Raw genomic sequence first — 23,647 nt, 5'->3', positions numbered from 1 at the left:
CCTTCCCATATGAGCTATAAACAGGGAGCAGGGACTTCTCCAAACTGAAAGTCCTCTTGCCATCACCACCCACGTGACACCAGACCCTCCAGGGAGGCCTGTGGGGCCCCATGCTCACCGCAGTGCCTCTCATCAGAGCCGTCCAGACAGTCCTCCCTCCCGTCACACAGCTGCTCCTGGTCCACGCAGCCCAGCACCTCGCAGGGCACCTGGCCTGGGCCGCACTGCACTAGTGGGAAGGGCCCCGGGGCAACACTCTGGCCTGTGGGCACCACCGCAGCCAGCTGACCGGACACACAGCCTACCCTGTCCTCCCTCCCTCGGTCACCTCCAGCAGCCCCAGCCTCCCTCCTCCTGACTTCTGGTCTGCTCCCACTTCCTGCATCTCTTGGGATAACAGAAAAGTGAACTGTGTCAGGAAGCTTGGGTCCCAGGCCTGGTCTTACCAAAACCCTGACCTTGAGCTGTGTGACCTTGAGCAGAGCCGCCAACCTCCCCGGTCCTCTGTCCCCCGCAGGGAAGTTGCTGGGATGCAGAGGCTTTGCAGGCAGGAGGCTGTGGAATCTTACCAGCAGGGGCCACTGGAGTCATCGGGTGGGGGGAGAGCACTGTCATGGCTGCCATTTCCAGTTGCAGGGCCTCGGCCTTGGGCTGGGGTGTGAGGGGGGTGGTCACGGTCTGCACGGATTCCGCAGGACTCTGGCGAGGAGCCTCGGAGGCTGGGACGTAACTCACTGGCCCCTTCCCTGTGGGTGCAGAAGAGAGAGGGGTGAGGACCGCCAGCTCCCCCTCCCTGAGGTGAAGCCCACCCGGGCCCTAGAGAGGGTGTCCCAGGCTTCCGGGTGGTGCAGGGTGAGGACAGATACCACAGACTACAGCCCTCTTCCGAGGGGCTTCAGATCAACAAGGAAGTGGGACTCAGTGGTTCCAAGAAGCATAGAAGCTTTTAACCAAAAGCAAAGGAAAAGCTTGATTTCGAGCTGAGATTTATACTCTACTCCCAAGAAGACACACATGGCAGCTTCTGAGTCAAACTCACTGTAAAATAAGACACTGAGGGAGAAAAAGAACAGAGAATACTTAGTAGCAAAAGCAAACACTACTGGAGACTCAGGATCAGCGCATTGCTACAGCTGTTCAGAGAAACAGGTGGTGAGCTTCCTAGCAGCAACAGTGAAAAAGGGTTTGAGAGTCTCATTTTCTGACAAGATACTCAAGTTAAAAGACAGCCTTTTTTCTAGAACCAGACTTAGAGGGAGATTAGAATTCTTCATGTGGGTGCGTATTACGGACCTGCGTGACGGTACAAGTTACGTCACCTGCTTTTCACAAAAGACACGGAAACCCAGGCAGCCAGGCTCTTGAATAACTTTCATCAGAACTCATGGGATGGGACCATACAGGTCGTCTATAAGACCTCCTATTCTCTAGGATGGGGAAATTGAGGCCCAGGCAGGCAGTGGGCGAGCCCAACATCTGCTGCGGGAGAAGGTGAGAGCCAGGACACACCGGCTGCCCTGACAGCCCTCGCCTTCCCATCCTTGCTGGGAACTTCTCGCTGAAGACAGCTCTCCTCGGGCTAATGTGCAGTGAAAGATCAGGGGGAACGTGCTAACGGGGTGACCCCGTCCTCCCCAAGCCCGCTTAGAGACCTCTGCCGCCAGCAAACACCACGGAAAGGGGCGCGGGTCTGCAGGAGGCAGCCACGCTGCGGGGCACAGGCTCAGCTTGGGCGCCAACCTGGGGCCTCACACCGTGGAATCTGGGAGGGTGGGCAGGGCAGGATCTGGTCAAGGTGTCCACGGTGACCATGTCTCCCCCACCAAGCCAACCCTGCTCAGTCCAGGGACGGCAAGGGTCAGGAGACTGAACTCTGAGATGTAAAAGGCAGGCGAGCTGGGGGTCTGGTGGGGGGCTGGGGTTTGTACACATACCTGTGGGGGGCACGGGTGACCCCTGTCCGGGATGCCAGCGTTTAGGCTCTGCCAGACCCTGCGGAGTGAGAGGACTCAGCTGCCTGTGCAGCCGGGGCCCTGAGGGCAGCTCCGCCTGGTGTCCAGGCATCGGCCTCTCATTCCCATCAGGAGGCACCTCAGTCCTACAGCCCCTCCCCTGCCCCCACGGCACAGGGCAGAGTCGGGAGTGGACACTTCAGGGCTGGGCACCCCCAGACTCAGGCCCCGCCCCCAGGGAGCTCTGGGCTAGTCTCACTACCCCACTGAGGGATCTGCTTCAGCCCTTGCCCCCCAAAACCCCATCCCCCCCAAACCCTCGCGTGTGCCTGGACGCTGTGGTCACTCTCTCATCTGGGTTCCTGACCAGGCTGTTTCCCAGTGAGAGTGCCCGCCCCTTGTCTCCACATTACAACCCTCCCATCCTTAAAAGCCTCCAGGGACCCCGGGCTCAGGGCTCTTCAGCTCCAAGTGCCAACACCCCAGTGCCTGCCCTGTGGGCACAACCTCATGACCAGGGCGCAGGCCTCTCCCGTCTCCCCAGCTCCTGCAGGCGAGGGGCTGCCTGTGCTTCTCTGCACCCCCAGCCATCCCTCTGGCCCCCAGCCCCCAGCCTGACCCGGGCTGGCCCCCAAAAGGCTCACAGGCTGAAGGCTGACCAAGAGGGCAGCCCCGGGGACACGCATGGAGGTGATGCCACTGAAGGGTGAAGAGAGGCAGGGGGACCACGGGCACAGGGACAGGGCTATGAGGCCGCGAGGCTGGGGCTCCCCACGCCCTGCACCCCCCTGCTGGGCCCACAGCTCCCACTCACCTCTCTGGGCTGGGGGGGCAGCTGTCCGGGTGGGGTGGAGGAGAGGGCCAGGGTCCTGGCTGTGGACGGGACGCTGAGAAGAAAAGTAACCTGGGGGCTCCAGGGGCTCTCCCAGCTTCAGAGCCCCCACCCAGGCAAGGGGTCAGGGTTCCCTGGGGGGCCTGGGGCAGGGCTGGGGCGCTCGGGAAGGGCGCTGCCTGCTAAGACTAGACAAGATCCCACCGTGGTTCTCCTTAGAAGCCGCTGGAGGGCTGGCGAAACATAGACTGCTGACCACTCCACCCCCACCCCGAGTGCCTGCCTCAGCGGGTCTGGGCGGGGCTCGAGAATCTGCATTGCTACCAAGTTCCAGGCGATGCTGATGCTGCTGGCCCAGGGGCTGCACTGTGAGAACCACTAACCTCCAGACTCTAGGAAAATGGCACAGAATCCTAGAATCCCGCAGCGGGAAGGGGCCTCTGCAGGCCCCCAGCCGCAGCAACACAGCTCACAGGGCCCGTGGGCATCTCAGGGGTGAAGGCCATGCAGGGTGCCTCCCCCATGGCTGACCCCTCCCAGGCTACGCTGGGCAGCAGGGCATCCATACCTGCCAGTGCCTGCGGGCAGGGGTGCACAGCCCTCCTCATCAGAGCCGTCCTCGCAGTCTTCCACACCATCGCACGGGGCCCCCCTTGGGGCACACTCACCACTGGCACAGTGGTGCCCGACTCCTGGGCACAGGGGTGCCACCAGCGGGGACACTGGTTGGGGGGATGGCTGAGGGCGCCTGCCCCACCTTCCTTCTCGCTCCCACCCCTCCTCCCCCAGCCCAGCCTGTACCTGGCTCACAGCCCAGCAGCTCCACCCCCAGGGAGACGCCACGGTGGGCATCACTGCGGTGGGTGTCACTGTGGTGGATATCATGGGGCCACACCCGGACGTGCTGCGCCTGCACCATCCTACCGAAGGTCCGCACTGCAGGGGTCACGTCATCCCAGTTCCAAGAGACAAGCTGCAGGCACAGAGGCCCTGCTCACCAAGGCCAAGCCTGCCTTTTGCTCAGGCTGCCACCGTGATCCTGCCAAGTGCTGCCTATCCCGCCTATCCAAGTCCCCCAACTTTTGCGGCAGGACCCCGCCCCTCCCAGACTCATGCTCTCCTGGCATTCACCATCTGGATCCCTCCAGGCTGCAGGGGTTCTGGTCCTGGGGCCCTGAGGGCAGGGGCCATGTCGTGCCCACGGCTGCGCCCCCAGGGCCTGGCCAGTGCCCACACATAGCAGGTGCTCCTTAAGTATTTAAGAGTGAGCATGTGGTATGGACTGAATCCTCCTGCTTCCTGAGGCTTGTCTCCCCAGGGAGGATGCAAACTCCATGAGGGCAGGGCGATGCACGGGGTGGGAGGTGGGGGCGGTCACCCTCCTGGCTGCTCTTGACGTGGCCCCCCAAGGCCCTTGATGAACTTGACGTCACCCCACTCCCCTCCCTCCGCAGGCTGCTACAGAGCTTGGCACACCTGCCCCACATCTGGGCCACTTTGATTGTTTCCAACGCCCCTTTGATAGGGGGCCCCAAGCGCTCCGCTCCACAGAACACCGTCCCTGCTACTGACAGATGTTCAACAAGCCTCTACACAGGGAATGTCCCTCGGGGGAACCGGAAGGTCCTTGGGGACAAAGAACAGTCTTTGCCACAAAGGGGCATGGTGGGTCACTGGCCCAGGCGGCCCAGGGCCCAGGCGGGCAGTACCTTGGGTGGCGGCAGGACACCAGGCAGGATGTCACGGTAGCTGTGCCAGTGTAGACCATCACTGCTGAACTGGAGAAAGTCTGAGGACCCAGCCTCCTGCACTACGATGCCTGGGGCAGTAGCGGGGGCTGGGGTCAGAGCTAAAGGGGCAAGCGCCGCCTCCAGCCCACCATCACTGCCCCCTCTTCCAGCCCCCCCACACTCCACTGACCAGTGAGGTTCCGGGGCCGCAGCAGGTCCAGCTGCAGGTAGGGGGGCCGGGTGTACCTCTGAGAGTGAGCGTCCTCTACGGGGCTCCAGCTGTGACGGCTGGGCCCCTCGGTGGGAGCCCCTACGAGGGCAGCCCGGGTGGGGTGCTCCAGCTGCCGAGGCGACGCACGCAGGCTCCCCTTGGGGAGTCGGGCTAGGCCCAGGGGAGAATAGCAGGGGTCTGGGTGCAGAAGAGAGGGGGGCTGCAGTGGGGGGAGGCGGAGGGTGGCAGGAGCCTGCCAGGGCCATAGTCAGGAAGCCACAGGGAGCTGGGGGATTTGAGGAGCCCTCACAGTTGACCTGGGCAGGGGATGGAAGGTCTGGAAGGGTAGAGTTGGAGAAGCATCTTAAGCTGGGGTGACTTCCAGAGCCCTAGGATAACCATCCTCCCCGTGGAAGGCCAGGGGTCTATCCAGCTATCCTGTTTCACCTCCCAGCTGGGCAGACCCCGGGCACGTGCCCCCTCCACACTACAACAGCACATGGTCCTCACCTCCGGGTGGAGGCAGAACGTAGGTGATCAGAGGGGGTCCCATCTGGGGACTTGGGGCTGGAGTGGGGGTGGGTGTAGCCATGGGGTAGACCGTCTGGTTCTCTCCTGGGTGGGGAGACTCAGGGTCAGGAGGGACAGACCTCGGGATCGGCTCACATCAGCCCCCGGCCCAGCACCCAGGTCTCTCCCCACTTCTTGGTGTACTTTCTCTCCCATGACTTCCTGGGAGCTCCAGGAACAGGCCCCCTGCTGGGAAAGGCCCATCTTCCTTCCCTTGGTATGAGTTGGGGGTTTTTACTTCTGCTGAATATTTTGAGAACAGAATAAAACTGCCAGCCCTAAGCCACTTCAGGGCCAGGACAGAGCAGCTGCAGTTCCTAATCCAGGGCTGCTGTCGCTACTAGGGCATGTGGGCACTAGAAAATGGTGTCTCCAGATGGAAGCGGCCCTGTGGGCTGGAGTCAAACCCCCACTCGCCAACTAACTTGTGCAGTCAACAACTTGTACAACTGTGTATTCTGGCTCTCTCCTAACCTCAGCAGCCTGTGAGTCTACTTTTTGGATCTGGAATCTGGACCCATAAACACAACAATTTTTCAGCCTTTGTATTTTCCTGTTTCATTTATGACTCAGTTTTCAAGTAAAGATGCTCTTGAAAAAGTCCAACTTTGTCTTGGCTACTCTTCGGGGAACAAGGAAAGAACCAGATCTGGCTCAGCAGAACCAGAGAAAAGAAAGTGCCCTCGAGGATGGCCTCGTGGGGGAGGCAGAAAGTCCCAAAGAGGACAGAGGAGGTGGGCAGAGATTAAAGCCTGACTTTAGGAGGGCAGAGACAAACCCTCCCACCCACAGGCCTCTTCCTTTCCCAGCATCCAGGACCCAGGCTCCCACCAGTTTGAGGCTGGGGCATCCAGCACACCCTGACTTGGTGCTGCCACCTCTGGCCCCCTCTGAGTCCTCACCATCCTCTTCCCCTTGGGGCTCCTCTGCCATCCCCCAGACCACTCACCAGGTGGGGCGCAGTGGCAACACGACTCTCCCATTCCTTCCACCAGGACCCAGTCCTGCGGGCATAAGAGTCAGGCTGGACACGCTGAGCTGGCCACCTGCCTCCCTCTGACCCACTCCATCAGCCGTCCACAACCCTGGCCTCTACACACTGGCCCCCTACCCTGCATTGTCCCTCCCATCCCCCAGACCCCCTCACCTGGGGGCAGCTGCCCAGCGGGCAGTAGGGGGAGCAGCGTGCAGTGCTGTTGTGCAGACACTGGCAGACCGTGCAGGGGCCCCGGCGCCAGCGCTCCCCGACGTGGTGGACCCAGCCCTGCTGCTCACAGCCCTCGCAGGGCCTCGTCTGGCACCTGTCAAGGGAGAGCCGCCCCACACCTGGTGAGAGGGCTCACCTAGGTCACCAACCCATCCTGGTTTGCCTGGGGTGAGGGTTTCCCAGGACTTGCGACTTTCAGTAATAAACCCGGGAAAGTCCTGGGCCAATGGGGATGCTTGGTCACCCTATCACCCGAACCCCACCCCTGCACCTGAGAAACTGCAACTGGCCCAAGAGAGGGGCATGGAAGCAATTTGTGCCAGGACCCCTGGCCAGTGGAACCTGTGCCAGAGGGAGCTGGAAAAGCAGATACAGCTATACCCCCTACAAACCTCGCCCCAGGTACCTCCAGAGCACAGGGGAGTACACCAGAGGACCCATACCCACCCTTGGACTTACCAAGCTGCATTTGTGGGCTCCCTACATCCCCCTTTTGGACCTAGAGGGCATTAAACTGATGCATGAGAAGGCCAGGGGTCCCCAAAGATGCTGGGAGTCCTGAGGTTTAGGGTACAGGGGTATAGAATGGGCGTCCCCACTTGGGGTTCGTGGTGTAGGTGGAAGCACCTTGAGTGAGAAAGGCACACAGGCAGCTTCCTACCTGGTAGCTGGAGGTCAGGGGTCAAGTGCCCTGCAGGTCCCTGGGGTGGGGACAAGTACCTGCGGGCCTTGCGGTGGATGCCCCAGCACTGGCGACCTCGGCCGGAGAGGTGGGGGTTGTTGGGGCTCCGGAAGGCCCACTGAACGCTCTGGCTCCCACAGGGGCCCAGGCACTCAGCCCAGGGGGACCAGGATGACCAGCCACAGTTCACTGAAGGGGGGCCAAGAGTCAGGGCCGCGGGAGGGGTGGGTGCCCGGCTGGGTGGTCTGGGAGGGCACCAGGGACCCTTGGGAAGGGCCGAGGGTGGGGTCTCACCGGCACAGTCGGGGTCGGGCCAGCAGCGCCGGGGCCGCCCATCCTGGCAGACGCAGAGCCGGCAGTCGACCTTGATGCGCTGCCCAGGCCAGTAGCGGGAGCCATCCACCAGGCAGGGGCACTTCCGGGGCCACACACACCGCCCCTCAGCACCCAGCACCTGCCCTGCAGGGCACCAGCAGCCTAGGGAAGGCCAGGGTGAGAGGGCCCGCAGAGGGCTGGCCTCTGCAGACACGCCCGCCACGCCCCATGCCCAGGGCCCCCCTCACCTGGGCTGCTGCAGGGCTGGTCATTGGGGCACATGGCCTGCCCAGAGATGTCATCGCAGGTCAGAGGGCAGGGGGCACAGGGCCGGAACACCAGCTCCCCAGAGCAGGTGGCATTGGGGCAGCCGTCCTGGGGGCAGGGCCCTGGCGGAAAGCCGAAGCCGGAGGTCAGGAGGGTGGACCCCCTACAGGGACAAGCTGCCCACCAGCAGCCCCTCCACGCTCCCTCCACCGTGCCTTCCTCCCTTCCACTCACTGGTCTGGTGGGTGCTGGGAGGGCCCCCGGGCAGCATGGCACAGGTCCGGCCCCCGTTCTGGGGCGGGTGGCACTGCCGCTGCCGGCTCATAGTGCCCCTGCAGGGCTCAGAGCATGAGGACCAGGAAGACCAGGGGGTCCACTCACCATCCACTGTAGGAGGAGGGGCCAGGCATGGGGGAGCACCATGAGGTCGGGCTGGCGCCCAGGGGCCTCCCTCTCTCCTGCTCTCTGCAGGCTCTGCTGGCCCTCCCGGGCGCCCCAGGCCCTCACCTGGACAGGCAGCTGTGAAGCAGGCCTGCGTCTGGTGCTCGGGGCCAGGGCAGTGCTGCAGCACGGGGAGGCCGGGCGGGGAGCAGCGGCGGCTCCGGACCTGCACCCCAGAGCCACACGTCCGGCTGCAGGGGCCCCATGGGCCCCATGGGCCCCAGGCCCCACAGCCCCGTTCTTCGGGGGAGGGCCCTGCCCCCCCCGCCAATTCACAGTTAGGGTGCCCGTCACACACCTGCAGGGGGAACGTGGTCAGGGCTCCTTTCGCTTTGGGTGGGACAATGGCCCTGCCTCCTGCACCACCCACTCCCCACCCTCACCAGCTGGAAGCTGATGCAGAGGCCATCTGGACAGGAATATTCTGGGCAGGGCACCCCAGTCCCGTTGGGGCCTCCTGGGGCCGGCAGCCCCTCTGAGGGAAAGAGAAGAGAAAACACAGTTAGGTGGGGAATGAGTGCCACCTCCTGGGCCCCGGCCAGCCTGGCCTCCCTCAGGGGAACCAAGTGTCCACACCACAGCCCAGCTCATCCATGCCCTGGGGACAGTCGGGGATCCCATCGCAGAGCCACTCAGGGTTCAGGCACAGGCGGGAGCCAAACCACAGGGAAAGAGGCCGCCGCATGGGGGCAGCTGGGTGGAGACTGGACACCAGAGGAAGTGTCCTGCTATGCTCTCGGTCCTCCTGCCCCTCCTGCCCTGTCTCTGCAGAGGAGGGCAGGGCGGACCACACTGGGCTCAAAGACACCTTTGGGAGGGGGCCAGGAGGGGCAGGCCGGGCCCATAGTGGGATGGGGTGGTGGTAGCAGAGTAGGGGTAGGGGGAGTGGCCAGGACATGAAGGGCTCACTTACAGGGGCACAAATGGAACCCTCAGGTCTGATGGGGAGGAGCTGTGTGTGTGGGGGGGGGGGTTGTGGGGGTGGCCCTCCAAACAGGCCTGGTCCCCATGCCTGCACAGCCACTCACTGCTCACTCTCTTATCCCCTCTTGCCCAAATGTGGACAGACAAAAGCCCCTTTCTTCAGTCCCCTGGGTTGGGGCCAGAGGGCAAAAGTTTTCAAAGAGAGTTTCATGAAACAGATCTAAGGAGCACAAAACTCACTCAGACTCTGATGCTCCCAGACTAAGTCACTCTCTGGCAGGCGCGCCCACCCCGAGCCGCAGGGGGCGAAGGTCCACTCGGGGGGCGGGGCGGGTAGCGGGGTGGGGGGGTGTGGCGCCCAGCCGGCTGGGCCAGCAGGGCTGCGCGGCTGGCGGGCTCTCACCGCAGGCGTCGGGGCCCTCGTCCGAGCCGTCGGGGCATTGCGGCACGCCGTCGCACAGCCGCTCCAGGGCCACGCAGTGCGGGCCGCGGGCGCAGGGCGCGTGCTGGGGCGCGCAGGGCCAGCCGCAGCCACGCTCGTCGCTGCCGTCGGCGCAGTCCTCCTCCCCGTCGCAACGCCAGCCCCGCGGGGCGCACTCGCCGCTGCCGCACGGAAACTCGAAGGGGCCGCAGGGCGGCGCTGCGGCGGCCACCGCGCTAGACCCTGGCGGGCCAACGGGGCTCCCCCACCGCCGCCTGGCCTTTCCTTCCCCGCCGCCCCCGCCCCGCTCCAGGCCCTTCCTGCCCCTTACCTGAGCGCGTCCTCTCCCCACCTTCAGCCCCTCCCCAAGGCCAATCGCTCCCGCATTTTGCTGCCCTACTGGTTTCCCAAAAGCTCTCCCCTCCTCCAAGAATTTCCATTAGACTCTCCTTAGCTCAGAGGGGGCCTTGAACGTCAGGAAGTAAGGTGTGGAGTCTCAGGCCCCCTCAAACACCCTTCACATCGTTCATGCTGGTGTGTCCAGGAGGCTGGGTCTGTGCCCTGCTCCTTCCCACCCCTAGACCTGCCCCACACCCCTCCCTGTGAGATGCTCTCCCCTCCTCTCTCCCCCAGGCCTCAAGACTTCTCACCCCTTGCCCTCCAGGAGACTCACCGGGGCTGGTGCTGGCCAGGGCAGTTGGTGCAGTCTCCTGGGAGCCAGTAGAGGGGCCAGTCAGGGTGCCAGCTGGAGGAGTGGGCAGAGAGGGGAGGGGGCAGTGCCCAGGCCCCTCATCAGCTCCATCTGGGCAGTCCCAGATTCCGTCACACAGCTGGATGGCCCCCACGCAGGTGCCATCGACACAGGACACCTCCCCAGGGGTGCAGTTCACCTGCCCTGCAGCCAGAGGAAGGAGGAGCTGGTCCCAGGGCACTGCCCCTTATTCTCACTGTTTGGGGTGCCCCCACTCACACACCCACAGGTGCCAACTTCCCAGTGGGAACCTGGATTGGTGAAGGAGGGGAGGCAGGCAGAGGGGCCTTGCAGGAGGGGGTGCCTGGTGGACTGGAGTCCACGGCAGGGACCACCCACCCAGACAGGACTCCTCGTCAGCAGCGTCTGGACAGTCCGGGTGTCCATCACAGAGCAGAGCTGGGGGCAGGCAGCGCCCGTCAGCACAGGCCAGCGAGTCCTGGGGGCATGGGCAGCCCTGCTCGTCCATCCCGTCTCCACAGTCATCCTGCCCGTCACAGACCAGGGCCAGGGGCAGGCAGAGGCCGGAGCTGCAAGACATCTGCCCCTCCCCACAGCCTGGAGTGGCACAGCCTGGCGTGAGGGGAGCAGACAGGCTCAGGATGCCGGCAAAGGGTCCCAGAGAAGCCCCCAACCCCAGGAAGACCACAACACCCTGCCCACAGGTCAGAGCTGCTGGCAATGGGAGCAGCAGCTTAGGGAGCCACCCTAGAACACATACTTCAGGTACACATACGAGGACCAACCTGTCACTCAGCCACTGCCACACACAGGCGAGGACTCACCCTCCTCGTCTGAGCCGTCGCCACAGTCATCCTGGTTGTCACAAAGCCACTCGGGGGGCACACAGTGCCCGCTCTCCCGGCATGGGGCCTCTCCCTCCGCACAGCCAGGCAGCGGCTCCTCACAGCGCGTACCGTCACCTCCACAAAGCCACTGACTTTCCTGGCACGTGCTGAGCACGTGGTGTCCTGGGATCAGCCGCAGCGCTGGGCTCAGCAGCCCAGGGGGCACGGGGTTCCTCCCGAGGCTCCCCACTCACCAATTCCCACAGTCCTTCTGCAACACAGTCCCCGGCGGGAAGAAGCTGCCCCCCCACTCACAGGGGCAGGAGGTCGGCTCCAAGCAGACTCCTCCTGAGACAACAGAGGGCAGGGCTTGGAGCAAAAGGGGCATGGCAGCCCCTAGCACCAGCCCTGTTACCATGGCCTTGTGGCCCTTTCCCCATCCCAGTGCCCCATGCCCTCTGCCCATTCTAACCCTACATACCGTGCAGCAGAGTCCCCTCAGGGCAGAAACAGCCCTCCACGCAGGCAACAGCCTGGCAGTGCCACCCGGCCTCAGGACCATGGTCATGGCAGGTGGGGGGACATGTGGGGCCACAGGCCTCATACACCTGCCCCCCTTCACACTGCAGAGCTGGGTGGAGAGGAGAGAGACTTGGGTCACTGAGGCACAAGGGCACTAAGATGCAACAGCAGCAGGTGAGCCAGCCCAAGGTGACATCCACAGAGGGCCCTATGGTACATGCTGTAGACTCTTGCTGAGCCCCTCCCAAGGCTATTTGCAATACGCAAGTTCCACGGGGCAGCAATTTTGGCATGTTTGGTTCATCTAGAAAAGCATCTGGCACATAGTAAGTGTCCACACATATTCGCCCTTGAATGAATAAATGGCGGCTCGCGGGCCAGAAGCATCATCTTTGAAGGAGCTGAGCGTGTGGCAGGATTGGGCATCGAGGACTAAGGGCAGGGCACACTCACGGCAGAGCTCCTGGCTGCGCCAACGCACATGGATCCCGTGCCGGGCACACTCGTCTGCGTAGGTGGCGATGGCTGAGCAGAGACACTCACAGTCGCCCCCCGAATCGCAGCTGTGGGAGGGAGCGTTCAGCCCCAGCACCCCTCCCCACCCCACACACCCATCCCCAGCGGTCCCCAGGCCCCCGCCTCTCACCCGCAGGCGTCGTACACACACCACTCGTAGTGCTGCTGTGGGGGCACCTCCGCGTGGCACCGCGCAAAGAGCGGCTGCAGCATCACCCCGCAGTGGGCGCGAGCCCAGCTGGCCCGGTGGGCATTCACCTGCAGGCACAGCACTGTGGGCCAGCCAGACCTCCGCAGCACCCAGCCTCTGGGACTCCCCCGGGTTTCCGCAGCTGCCCCACCTCCCTTCCCCCTTCCCAGCCCGTGCTCACGATGCAGGGGTGCAGCAGGTCCTCTGGCTCGGGGCAGAGGGGACTGAGGCGCCAGGAGTGGGCGGCCAGCTCAGCAGTGGGCTCCAGGGCTCCCTGGCGGCTCCGAAGGTCATTACTGGCATCTCCATCGAAGTCTCCACACAGCCCAGTCACACGGCCACGGAACTGGGGGGACAGCTGCACCAGGACCCGGGTGCCTGAGCAGAAAGGGTGGCAGGGGCGGCATTGTAGAGAAGTGACCCCGCGGGCCTTCATCAGGGCCAGCAGGGAGAAGACCAAGGCGCCTATCATGTAGTCCTGTCTGACCATCTGCGCAGGTACCACCACCCAATAGGGGGTCCTGGTTCCCTCTTTTTCAGAGGGGGATAAAAGAAGAGATGTACATTTGGGGGGCTAGGGCAAGAAGGGGGAGCCTACTCTCCTAACTAAACCCAGGGGCAGGGGACAGGGAAAGTCTCCAGTGGGCCAGACTCGGGACGGAAACAGGCTCCAGGACCGACGGTGACGCCCCCAGCCCCAGAGGCCTTGGTGGCCGGAGGCTCAGAGGGCAGCCTGCTGCGCTGACCAGGTGACTCCTTCCCACACCGAGCTAGGGAATGTTATTTTTAAAATGCCAACAGCTTGGGTTTGGGTGGTGGGACGTTAGGAGATTTATTTTCATTTCATCTCTTTAAAACTTGGTATTTTCTAAATGTTTCTTTGGTGAGGAGGTATCGCTTTCACAATGAAGAAAAACATAATTATGAAAAACACAATTTGGAAATTCTAACCACATGTATGGAAGGGGGGAGGTTGGGGGGAGTTTCGGGGTGTGAGTCGGATGGCTAAGGGTGGGGCCTGACCTCCATCCCAGAGCAGGGTGAGGCCCAGGCGGGTGCTGAGCAGCAGGAAGAGGCCAGCCCGGTGCAGGCTCAGCCCGGGGCCCGTGTAGACCTTGGGGGGTGTCACGCTCACCCCATTTACCGTCACCGCCTGGCCTGTGGAGGAAGAGAGAGGTGTTCAGGGCAAAGGGGCTCCCAGATCCCCATGAGGCCCTCCCAGCCTCCCCTCCCACCTTCCTTTGCTTCTCTAGCTGCGTGACGTTGGGCAAGTCATTAGACTTCTCTGGGCCTTAATTTCCTGAAGCCTTCCAGAATTCTGATTCCCAACCAAGAGGAGAGGCACTAGCCCCACCGCACTGATGGCAAGCCGTGGGGAGACACGGGGAACCCTGGGCCTCGGCCACCAGGGCAGAGCGGTGACTCCACCTGGGTGCCCCTCCCTGGCAATGTCACCCTTCACTGTCGCAGCCACCTCTGAGCATGTGCACAACAGTGTTCTGCAGCCGCACGGTCAGCGCCTTGGTGCAGGTGAGGCCGCTGGCCCCGCAGGGCAGGTTCTGGGCAGAGACAGCGAACCGGCCACTGGCCTCTCGCACCAGCAGATATTCGCAGGCCCCGGGGAAGGTGAGGGCCAGCCCATCGAACGTCACATAGTGCGGCGCACCCGATGCCTGGCACCATCCACCACACCGCTGGCCCGTGCAGTGCCACTGCCGGCCCTGACACACACTGTGGGCAAGGAGGGGAAACAGAGTCACTAGGACAGGGACCAGGAGCTGTATCCAGGGGAGGCAGCTGGTCCAGGTTCCAAGCAACTCCAGACAGACCCTCAGCTTGGAAGGATCCTGAGGGGTCCCACTGTCCAGGCCAGTTTGGATATCCCACCCCACCCATCACCCCAGCCCCAAGCCAGGGGTCACTAGGTCACAGGGTTACAGGTCATGGGGCTGGGCATACCAAATGTTGCAGTCCTCCTGGATGGTGGCGTTGGGTGGATACCACTGCCCGCCATGACGGCAGGGACAGAGCTCGGGAGGCACACAGCGCTCATCCTGGGCAGAGGCCGGGACAAAGGGGCACCTTGGAGGGCCGCCCGATGCCCCGCCCACTGTTTTGGACAGCCAGGGCTCAGGGTAGTGCCCTGGTTAGGGCAGGCCCCACGGTGCCCCATGCAGCCCCCGGGACTTACCAGCAGCACGGTGCCTGGGGGACAGACACAGCCCCCCATGCTGCCCCGGAGGCAGGACTGGTTGGCACTGGGGCTGTCACAGGTGAGGAGGCAGGCACCAGGAACATAGACAAGCTCACGGGGGCAGAATGCCCGCTGTGGGGCACAGTGGCGAGCAGTGCAGTTCCAGAGGCCCCGCTCCTGGCAGACACTACCGGAGGTTGGGAGGGAGGTGAGAGCCAGGCCAAACCTGCACTCACCTCCAGGCCCCTGCCTGACCTGGGAGAGCCTCAGAGACCCAGAGGTCTGGAAAACCCAGGCCTGACTCTGGAGACCTGACCTCTCACCCACAACACCCCATTGTTATAGGAAGTGGGGCTATTCCCAGCACTGGCCATACCTAGGGTAGACACAGTCACCCTTCCTGCCCCAGCTCCAATGGGGCCATTCTCTGGGCTCTGGGGAGGGGCAAAGACATTGAACAACCCCACTCCCAGCCCGGCCAGGAGAGGGAGTTCACTGAAGTCTCACCCTCTCTCACCAAGCCCGGGACCCTGGCCCCGCCTCCACAGGTCCCTAACTTGCCTTTACTTCTCCCTAACCCTTGGAAGAGCCTCTGGACCACACTCAACTGGAATTCAGAGATCTGGGTTCTAGTCCTTCATCATTAACAAGCTGTGTGACTCTGCAGGCCGGTTAGCTTATTTGAGCCTCAGTTTCCTAATCTGCAGAATGGGAACAATTCTTCTACCTCCTACTTTACTAGGTTATTGTTAGAAGTAAGTAAGATTAAATAAGATAATGTACGTGAAAGTGCTTTACAGGCCCGAAAGTGCTCCACACCTGAGCACTCTGTCATCCCAGCCGTGCCCTCCAGGGTGTAACCCCCGGGCTACAAGCCCAGTTCCTTTTCTCTAAGCTCCACCTCTTCACCCCCAAGCTCTCTGCCTCCCTCCAAAGATCACCGCCCTCACCAGTGGTTGCAGTCCCTCATGGTGGCACTGCCAGGGGCATATCGATGCGCTCCAAGCTGGCAGGGGCACAAGCTGGGGGGCACACACTGGCCCTCAGGGTCCCACAGCAGCCCCAAGGGGCAGTTACAACCGGCCACACAGCCGCCCAGCTCCCCACAGTCTTCTGGCTCCCCGCAGTTTCGACCACACGCTGGGGCACACTCTTGGTACTGCTGGCCACCAGGACACAGGACAGCTGGGCACAGAGACACATGCAGGTCAGGGGCAGAGCCACTGCTTCTCTGCCCACCCCTCCGGACCCCACACCCTCTACGCCTCCAAAAGAAGGCAAACCCAGCAATCTGCCAAGGCCAGAAGCTCTCCTGGGGACCCGCTCCTGCTGCAAAGCTCTTGGATCCCTCTAAGCGACTCCTAGAAGGGGCTGGGAGAAGGAGCCTGGGGGTGGGGCTGGCCAGCTGAGCGGTCTCACGGCAGAGGGTCTCGTTCCTCCAGGGAGGCAAGGCACCCTCCTGGGCACAGCGGCGAGCATAGGCAGCGAGCACAGGACACAGGCAGTCCCTGCCGGGGGCACAGCCACACACGGCTGCCAAGCAGCGCAGGTGGAACGGCTCCCTGTCCACCAGCCTGTGGCACTCCTTGGGGGGAGATGATGGGTCAGCTCCTCCCCCACGGATTCCCCCGCCCCCTCGGCCCCCACTGCCACCTCCCTGTGCTCAGCAGCCCTGCCACTGCAGGCAGCAGCGTCTCCTGATAGCCCAGGAGGAGGGCAGGGCAGGTGCTGACCCCATCTTACAGGTGTGAACAGGAGGAGCACCCTCGACCTGGCTACCTGGAAGGCCGGGCCACGCAGGAAGGCACAGGCTGCCTCGGCGAAAACATGGAGCTGAGCGTGGGTGCTGCAGGGGGAAAGCAGGACTCTGTCCTCCGAGGGGCACTTTCCCTCGCCTGCCACCTGGAACTTGCTAGCAAAGGCGGCAACGCTGGTCTCCACATCGCCGGCAGGTGTCAGAAAGTCATCTTGCTGGTTCCTGGTGAAGGTGCCGCACAGACCCTGCACCTGGGCCGCAGAAGTGGGCATGGAACAGTCAAATCCGGTTCCACCCTGGCCTCACCCAGTCACTCACTCGCCCCCAGGCACACCTGGTGGGCATGGCGGGGATCCAAGGTGATGTAAGCTGCAGGGTCGGACACTCCCCAGAGCACCTGGGCCCCAGGCCAGCGCAGCAGCAGGAAGGTGGAGGAGGCTCGGGAGAGGCTGAGGCCCTCCGGGCCTTTCCAGGGCAGGCCCACATCCTGCCCATCAACCAGCACAGCTCCTGGAAGAGGGGGCTTGTGAGGGGGTGGCCCCCTCAGGGCAGGGCTGGCCTGAGGAAGATGGAGGGAGACCACATCACAGGATGGAGTTTTGAGAAGGGGAAGGACTTTGGATGGGAGATGGGAGGGCCTATGTCATGGTGGGCTGCCCACAGAGAGCAAGGGGAACTGGAGCGAGCCCTGGGAGGTCACCTGTCTCAACTGAGCACCCCCCCATGTGGCCCAAAGACCACCCTCAGCACCCACTTTGCCTTTGGAGTCAGTGCACAAGAGGAGCTGGGCAGAGAGAGCCAGGAGCAGACACAGGAAGGAGAGGTGGACAGACTGCAGGCACTGGCTCTCCAGAGCTGGGAAGGGCCTGTCCAGCCTGGTTCTGCCCTGAGGCCTCTCGGACCTCTCAGAACTGTATGACTTGTATTTACCCTGGAGGATGGGGCAGAAGATGCCTTGGAAACTTTCCACAGGACTGTGTATCTGCTTCAGAGATGAGGGGCTAGGGGGAAGTTGAGGCAGCGAATTTGGTTGGAGTCTGGGGGCAGACTTCGGGCTCAGAACCACAGGGCAGCGTGGACAGAAGGTGCTGGACAGAGCCCGAGTCCGCAGGGAGAGGAGAGTGGCAGGAAGCTGCCAGGGCCTGAGCCACACTCCCAAGGGCTGCGGGGGGCAGAAGGCCTGGAAGGGAGGTACCTGAAAGCTGAGGCTACCTGAGTCCCTGAGCTGGACGTGGGTGTCCCCCAAGGAGACAGCGATGGCACGGAGGCAGCTCCCAGAGTCGCAGGCCCCGTGCTCCAGCACAATCAGCAGCTGCCCCTTGGCGAAGTCCTGGGCCAGATGGTGAGGAATGCGGTAGGGGGAGTGGGGCACACCCTGAGACCAGGGTCTGTTCTGCGCCTTCTCCTGTCTTACAGGAGACCCGCAGCACACACCTGGACAAGCTCCCACCCAACATGTGTGCTGACCCACCTTCCAGCCAGCCAGACTCTCTGTGAGGCCAGGGCTTAACCTCTCAAGCACTGGCACGTGTGCATGCGGAGGTGTGTGTGCACGCATGTGTGTATGTATGTATATGTCTGTGTGCTGGGGAGAGATGGCTCCCCTCCTTCCTTCCCGGGGGTATGTATGCTCATCTCTAAGTGTGTCTGTGCGTACATGCATGCTAAATCTATGTGCACACAGAATATGTGTCATGTGTACAAGCCTGTGTGTCCAGTGTTAAGAATGTGGCCTGTGCCGGAACTTGGGAAGTCACTTAATTTTATGGGGGATGGCTGGGTAGGAAAGAGGACCCTTATTTCCCCTGGGCTTGCTTTGCCTGAAGTAGCCTGTGACAAGCCCAGCCTGTCCTGCTATAAGAAAGCAGTGTGAGGAAGTTTTGTTTTGTGCCCCTGGGCTGGGGTGGCGACGAGAGAACTTTCACGGGAACCTAAGGAGGAGGTAACCCAAAGGGGAGGATGGGGTGGGTGGTCTGCGGCAGCCATCCTCCCTCCAGAATCGGTTTTCTCAGCGTTTCCCTGCACGACTGTGTGTTTTGTTTCTTTGTTTGGTGGCTTCCTTACTGTCACCTCTCCCCCGCAGCACCCCTACGAGGGCCCCTGCTCTGGCAAGCCCCACTCCCCCCGCAGCTAGTCCTCTGCCCACCTGCACCAGGCTGGAGCGGCAACCAGGGCTGCCGCGGTAGGAGAAGCTCCGTCCATCAAAGGTGAGGTAATGCCCGTCCCCGCCCACCGCGCACTCGGCGGCGCACGGCGCCTGCGCGCAGAGCCAGCGGCCGTCCTGGCACACGCTGCGGGCACATGGGGGCAGGGAGTGCGCTTCGGATCGGCCTCTCGGGGGAGGGAGGGGGACGGAGAGGGGCTGAGCTGGAGACGACCTCCCGACCCCCAACGCCCTGGTTCCTCCCTCCCCCCCCCACCCCCCGGCACACTCTCCTCCCCTTTTAGGATTAGAGGTCAGCTAGTGGAGGTCACTGGCTAGGTCTTTAAGCAGGGCCATCACTTTTGCCATGAGAGGTCACAGGAGGGAGGCCCCGGAAGGGGAGGCAGGTTGAGGAGATAGCAGAAGGGAAGGATCAGAGGGGACCAGGCGGCCTCCAAGGCCAGCGAAAGGATCAGCGAGGCCCGCAGACCCACCATGGGTTGCACAGCTGGCGCACGGTGTCACCAGGGGAGTAGCGCCGGTGGCGGTGGTAGCAGGGGCAGCGGGCAGCAGGCACACAGAGGACGCCGTCCCAGAAAAGGCCGGGCGCGCACTCGCAGCCGCTCACGCACTCCTCCCCGCAGGACCCCTCCCCTCCCGCGCCCACGGCAGAGCAGCTGGGCGGGCAGGCCGAGGCGCATTCCGAGTACAGCTGGCCTCCCGGGCACAGGCGCTCTGCGGGCACACGAGTGGGCGGTGAGGCCCGAGGACTCCGCTCCTCCCGCCAGACCCCGCTGCCTCTGAAGAGCCGGGAAGGCTCGGCAGCCGTCAGGGAGGGCCCTTGATCAGTTCCCAATTCCGCAGGGTGAGGAGGCCCGGCGGTGCAGAGAGGGGCAGGTAGGAGGCCTACCGCAGAAGCCGGGCTTCCTCCAGCGCACGTGGATGCGCCGCCTGGCACAGTCCTGGGCGTAGTTGGCCAAGGTGGCGCACACAGCCGCCCGCCGCCCTTCTTGCCCACTGCCCACTGGGGCCCCAGCACAGTAGGCAAAGAGGCAGGCCTCATGGTACTCAGCAGGGGGGACCTGCCCAGAAAGGACAGCCCCTCAGCCAACCAGCCTTCTCTCCCAACACTCACTAGCACCTCCCTCCCCTTGCTTCTATGTCACCCTGGTTTATCATCAAACAGAGGAGCACTGGAGGGGACCTCAGAGATCATACACATGAGCCATCTTATTTCCCAGTGATAACATTGGGGACAGAGAGGGGTGGCATGACTGATGGTCCAAAGCAATCTAGTGGCAGGACCAGACTCCCCATTTGGCATCTCTCTAGCACCCACCCCTCCAGTGGCAGACACTACCTCCACCTCTACCCCTACCTGGGCGTGGCATTCCCTGAATGGACCTTCCAGCAGTTGGTGGCACACATCCTGGGCTTCAGCTCGCAGTTGGCCAGCCTCCATGTCTGCCTCTGTGCCCCTCAGGGGGTCGTCACAGCCTGGGGCCACCTCCACTGCATCCAGGCACCCAGGCTGGGGACAATTGGAGTCAGGCCAGGGGGACAGAATGAGGCACATTAACCAGGACACCAGGAAAATGGCCACTGCCCTCATAGCTGCTTCAAGGCCCTGGGGCAGTGGCGGGCAGCAAAGTGGCAAGGCCAGATGGAGGGCCGGGGAGCCGCGGTCACCGTCAACCCACTGGCAGCAAGTTCAGTAACGAGCTAGTTAACCACAGCTGCTCAGTGACCAGGTTGGTGAGTGCGTCCCCTGGGTGGTCAGTTCACGCAGCAGCTGGGGCTACGGGCAGCACCTGACACTGTGCTCCTGCTGGACCCTGAGCCTGCCTTCCCTCCCCCTGAGGATCTGGAGAGGGCCAGGCCCTGTCCCAGGGAAGAGGCCAGCGAGGGAGACAGAGAACAAAGGCTAGGAGGTGTCAGAGAAGCCAGGAGTGGGCGGCAGGCAGGAGCAGGGGGCCCAGGGCTGCATCTCACCTCTGACTCGGGGAGCCTCCAGGAATTCCCAAAGGTGGCAGCAAACACAGCCAGCCCCCCACCCGGCTCCAAGAAGTCATCTGGGGAAGAGGGAGGCAGAGGTGCTGTGTCTGGGGTCTCCTGTCTCCTCCTCTCTCCTACAGCAGCAACCAAGCCATGCTCCACTTACCCTCAGGCCGGCCATTGTAGACACCACAGAGGCCTTGAGTCTGTCCCTGGAGCTCGTGGTCCACAGAAACGGAGACCGAACTGGACCTGTCCAGCCGCACAACGACCCCCAGGCCCCCTGACAGCACCAGCCAGTCCCCTTGCCACTGCAGGCTCAGCCCTGGACGGGGGAGCGGGGGTCACACTTCTCCCCCCATCACACCAGGGCTCAGACTGCCCAGGGAAGGAGAGGAGAAGGAAAAGAATTCTCTGCATTTCACACCCTTTAAGGCAGAAGTGATTGGTTTCCTATCTCAGCCCTCTGAGAAGTTCATGAACGCTGTGGACGCTCTCTTGAGAGTAAACCACGAAATGTGCCCCCACCTCACTCCATGGACCCCAACCAGGACAAAAGTTCCATCTGGTGGCACACAAGCCCTTCCTCACAGCAGTCCAGGAGGCAGGTGGGGAAACTGAGGCTCAGAGAGGCTGAGTAGAGGGACTTGCCCCAGGGCACACTGTGAGGGGTTGGTGGGGCAGGTCGTAGGGGCGGGGGAGCAGTCCACACCTCCTGGCTCCTCATTTCCAGATGCCTCCCACAGAACTGGGAGTGGCGGAGGCTGCGGAGGCTGCTGGCTCCCACCCAGCTGCCCCTTCTGACCCCCGCGCTGGGGGATGGGCAGCCTGTCCCAGAGGAGCAGACGGGGCCCTGGGCCATCTCCTGCTCCCCCCAGATCCCTTACCGGGGAGCAGCCGAGACTCCCCGTCAGGAATCAGCTGCCCGTTCACAGAGACATTTCCACCCCGGATCAGCACCTCCTCAGGTCCCATCATCACCCGGGCCTTGGGGGAGACACGTAGCGGAAGAGGTGGTCAGTGGCTCTCCTCCTCCCATGTCCAGCTCCCTCCCTGTGTCTGTCCCCATCTCCCTCCCTCACCAGCTGACAGTGCCCCAGCTGCGGACAATGCCCCCTGGGCACAAGGTGGACAGCCCAGGTGGAATCAGCAGCGCCCGCAAGCAGGTAGGTGCAGCGGCCCAGGAAGTGGTAGTGGCGCCCATCAAAGGTTCGGTAGTGGAAGCCTGACCAGGTAGCGCAGGTGGCTGAGGGACGCTGGCGCTGGCTCCAGAGCTGGGCCACCGCCCCTGCCAGGGGCTGCAGGAGGGCCGGAGAGGGGGTGTTGCCTGAGGGAGATACGCCAACTGTGAGCCTCTGAGTGTGCAGGCAGGAGGGCAGAGGGTGAGGACATGGGATCCTCACAGAGCAGGACGCAGGCAGACAGCTCATGGTCACTCTTGTGGGCAGGGCATGTGAGGTGACTCATCTGAGAGTACAAGGGAGCAGGCATGAGCCCTGCGGGAAGGCCCAGAGCTCAAGAACTATATGGGAGTGCCTGTCGGGGGAGCAGGTGATGGCGACGTGCTCATTGGCAGGCTGGGGTCTGTGGACCCACCTGGGAGTTGTAGGTGGGAGCAGCTGAGGCAGACTTGGGAGCTGCCGTCCTGCCAGCTGTGTCCCCAAGGCCGGGCACAGCACTCCTGCAGGCTTCCTGCAGAAGCATTAGCTAGGCCTGCCTGCGGCTGGCACTGCCACGTGGCGAAGCAGTGGCCCTCAGGACTGGCTTCTGCAAGGGCTGTGGGGGTAGAGGGAGAGAATGGGACAGACCCAGACAGTTAGCCCAGACCCACCTCCCTCCCCAGGCAGCCTGCTACCTCCAGGAAACCACAGATCTGGCTAATCTCAGGCGCTTACCCAGGGTGCAGTGGGTGCCCCCCCAGCCTGGGCAGCAAGCCCTCACCGTCCGGTTCCATGCAGCAGGCCGGGTTTCTGGGGGCCTGGGTCCACCAAGCAGGCAGAAGAGAGAAGGTATTAGTGTTCAGCCCTGCCCCGTCCCTGGGAATGGCCTGTGCCAGTCTACCTGGTCACCTACTCTCTGAGTGGCTTTATTGTGAAATTTCCCCTTCTTGGTCTTAATTTCTCCACATGCGAAGCGAGAATCATCTTGGGGAGGCAGACTGGAGGGTGGGCACAGGGGGCGGGCCTCGGGCCTCTCCCTGCACTGCCCACAGTAGTGCCCACTCGACCACCCCCACCAATCCCACACTCTCTGCCCATCGTGAGCCCACCCAGACCTACTTACCAAATGCCTGCTTCTCCAGGTCACCACCCAGGCCTCCCCCACTCTTAGGACACTGCCCCATCGCTCTCTCCTCCTCCGCAGCCAGCCCAGGCCCTGACCCTCACTCACTTGTAGACAGGACAGAGCCCTGCACGCCCACGCCGGGACAGGTCCAGCCGCCAGCCCAGGCGCTGGTAACGGTAGAGGCTGCTGCAGGGCACCAGCTCCTCCTGACGGGGGGTCACCTCCTCCTCCCCCAGGATGGTCTCCGTCTGCTCACACCACCGCCTGCCCACAATGAGGAACAACAACTGCTACCACTGTCCCCTCTATCACCAAAAAGCCCTGTCCTGGGACTCTGCTCCCCAAAGAGCCGACTCCCAGGGAAGAGTTGTGTGCTGATGAGGAGGCTGAGGCTGGGAGAGAGAAGCTGTGGGGAGGGGAGTCTGGCTGCCCCAGAGGGTCCTGGTCATGAGGCAGGAGGAGAAGGATCTTAGTTGGAGGAGCCTGGGGTGGCCTACTTACCCGTTAGCCAGTGCCCATGCCATCCCAAAGAGGAGGGCAGGGAACAGCATGGCACGTCCTCCACAGGTCACCTTTAGGGGACTGTGAGCTTGGGCTCTGGCGAGGCAAAGCGGTGGCAGGTGAGCAGAGAGGCCAGTGGGGGCCTCCCTGGCCCCCAGCTGTCGTCTACTGCAGCCCGAGACAGTGTGACCCAGGCAGCCCGAGAGCCTGAGGCCCAAGGGGCTGGGGAGGCTTTATCGCAGCCCCATGCCCTAGGGCACCAGCTGCCTGGAACTGGATTGGACCTGCCTGCACATCCCACAGTCCCCTCAGGCCAGCTCTCCCTGGAAACAGTTCCCTTCCCGCCCCGTCAACTGTGTGTGTGTGTGTGTGTGTGTGTGTGTGTGTGTGTGTGTGTGTAATGGGGGGGAGGGGGCTGCACGTGTCCCCAGCCACAGCCAGACACTCTGAGCA

The 23,647-nt window shown here is 63.0% G+C and overlaps 1 protein-coding gene across 1 annotated transcript in view; it reads right to left on the bottom strand.

Annotated features, from left to right (window-relative positions):
* Positions 1–23,287, bottom strand: part of LOC131398817 (SCO-spondin-like) — a 54,094-nt gene extending 30,807 nt beyond the window's left edge. Inside the window, exons 1-47 of the mRNA XM_058532623.1 lie at positions 23,195–23,287; positions 22,799–22,957; positions 22,303–22,385; positions 22,004–22,183; positions 21,490–21,734; positions 21,295–21,394; positions 20,574–20,732; positions 20,405–20,484; positions 19,791–19,943; positions 19,323–19,494; positions 18,907–19,147; positions 18,416–18,560; positions 17,482–17,599; positions 16,604–16,779; positions 16,293–16,520; positions 15,933–16,098; positions 15,464–15,698; positions 14,511–14,700; positions 14,279–14,373; positions 13,794–14,050; positions 13,343–13,477; positions 12,501–12,697; positions 12,260–12,387; positions 12,067–12,176; positions 11,573–11,722; positions 11,346–11,439; positions 11,089–11,258; positions 10,643–10,876; positions 10,226–10,447; positions 9,535–9,771; positions 8,591–8,682; positions 8,274–8,505; positions 8,001–8,153; positions 7,748–7,888; positions 7,479–7,661; positions 7,223–7,373; positions 6,443–6,596; positions 6,245–6,299; positions 5,236–5,340; positions 4,705–4,923; positions 4,494–4,603; positions 3,586–3,757; positions 3,353–3,506; positions 2,767–2,839; positions 1,935–1,992; positions 570–746; positions 119–262 (exon numbers count right to left, since the gene is read on the bottom strand). Coding sequence (XP_058388606.1) covers positions 119–262; positions 570–746; positions 1,935–1,992; positions 2,767–2,839; positions 3,353–3,506; positions 3,586–3,757; positions 4,494–4,603; positions 4,705–4,923; positions 5,236–5,340; positions 6,245–6,299; positions 6,443–6,596; positions 7,223–7,373; positions 7,479–7,661; positions 7,748–7,888; positions 8,001–8,153; positions 8,274–8,505; positions 8,591–8,682; positions 9,535–9,771; positions 10,226–10,447; positions 10,643–10,876; positions 11,089–11,258; positions 11,346–11,439; positions 11,573–11,722; positions 12,067–12,176; positions 12,260–12,387; positions 12,501–12,697; positions 13,343–13,477; positions 13,794–14,050; positions 14,279–14,373; positions 14,511–14,700; positions 15,464–15,698; positions 15,933–16,098; positions 16,293–16,520; positions 16,604–16,779; positions 17,482–17,599; positions 18,416–18,560; positions 18,907–19,147; positions 19,323–19,494; positions 19,791–19,943; positions 20,405–20,484; positions 20,574–20,732; positions 21,295–21,394; positions 21,490–21,734; positions 22,004–22,183; positions 22,303–22,385; positions 22,799–22,957; positions 23,195–23,244 — 7,282 coding nt within the window. The 5' untranslated portion in view covers positions 23,245–23,287. The remainder of the gene's footprint in view (positions 1–118; positions 263–569; positions 747–1,934; positions 1,993–2,766; positions 2,840–3,352; positions 3,507–3,585; positions 3,758–4,493; positions 4,604–4,704; positions 4,924–5,235; positions 5,341–6,244; positions 6,300–6,442; positions 6,597–7,222; positions 7,374–7,478; positions 7,662–7,747; positions 7,889–8,000; positions 8,154–8,273; positions 8,506–8,590; positions 8,683–9,534; positions 9,772–10,225; positions 10,448–10,642; positions 10,877–11,088; positions 11,259–11,345; positions 11,440–11,572; positions 11,723–12,066; positions 12,177–12,259; positions 12,388–12,500; positions 12,698–13,342; positions 13,478–13,793; positions 14,051–14,278; positions 14,374–14,510; positions 14,701–15,463; positions 15,699–15,932; positions 16,099–16,292; positions 16,521–16,603; positions 16,780–17,481; positions 17,600–18,415; positions 18,561–18,906; positions 19,148–19,322; positions 19,495–19,790; positions 19,944–20,404; positions 20,485–20,573; positions 20,733–21,294; positions 21,395–21,489; positions 21,735–22,003; positions 22,184–22,302; positions 22,386–22,798; positions 22,958–23,194) is intronic.
* Positions 23,288–23,647: the final 360 nt, after the last annotated feature.

This window comes from Diceros bicornis, chromosome 3 (genome assembly GCF_020826845.1).
Source record: "Diceros bicornis minor isolate mBicDic1 chromosome 3, mDicBic1.mat.cur, whole genome shotgun sequence".
Taxonomy (NCBI): Eukaryota; Metazoa; Chordata; class Mammalia; order Perissodactyla; family Rhinocerotidae; genus Diceros; species Diceros bicornis.
The sequence above is the reverse complement of the archived record's forward strand: the minus strand, read 5'-3'. Positions and strand labels throughout refer to the sequence as shown.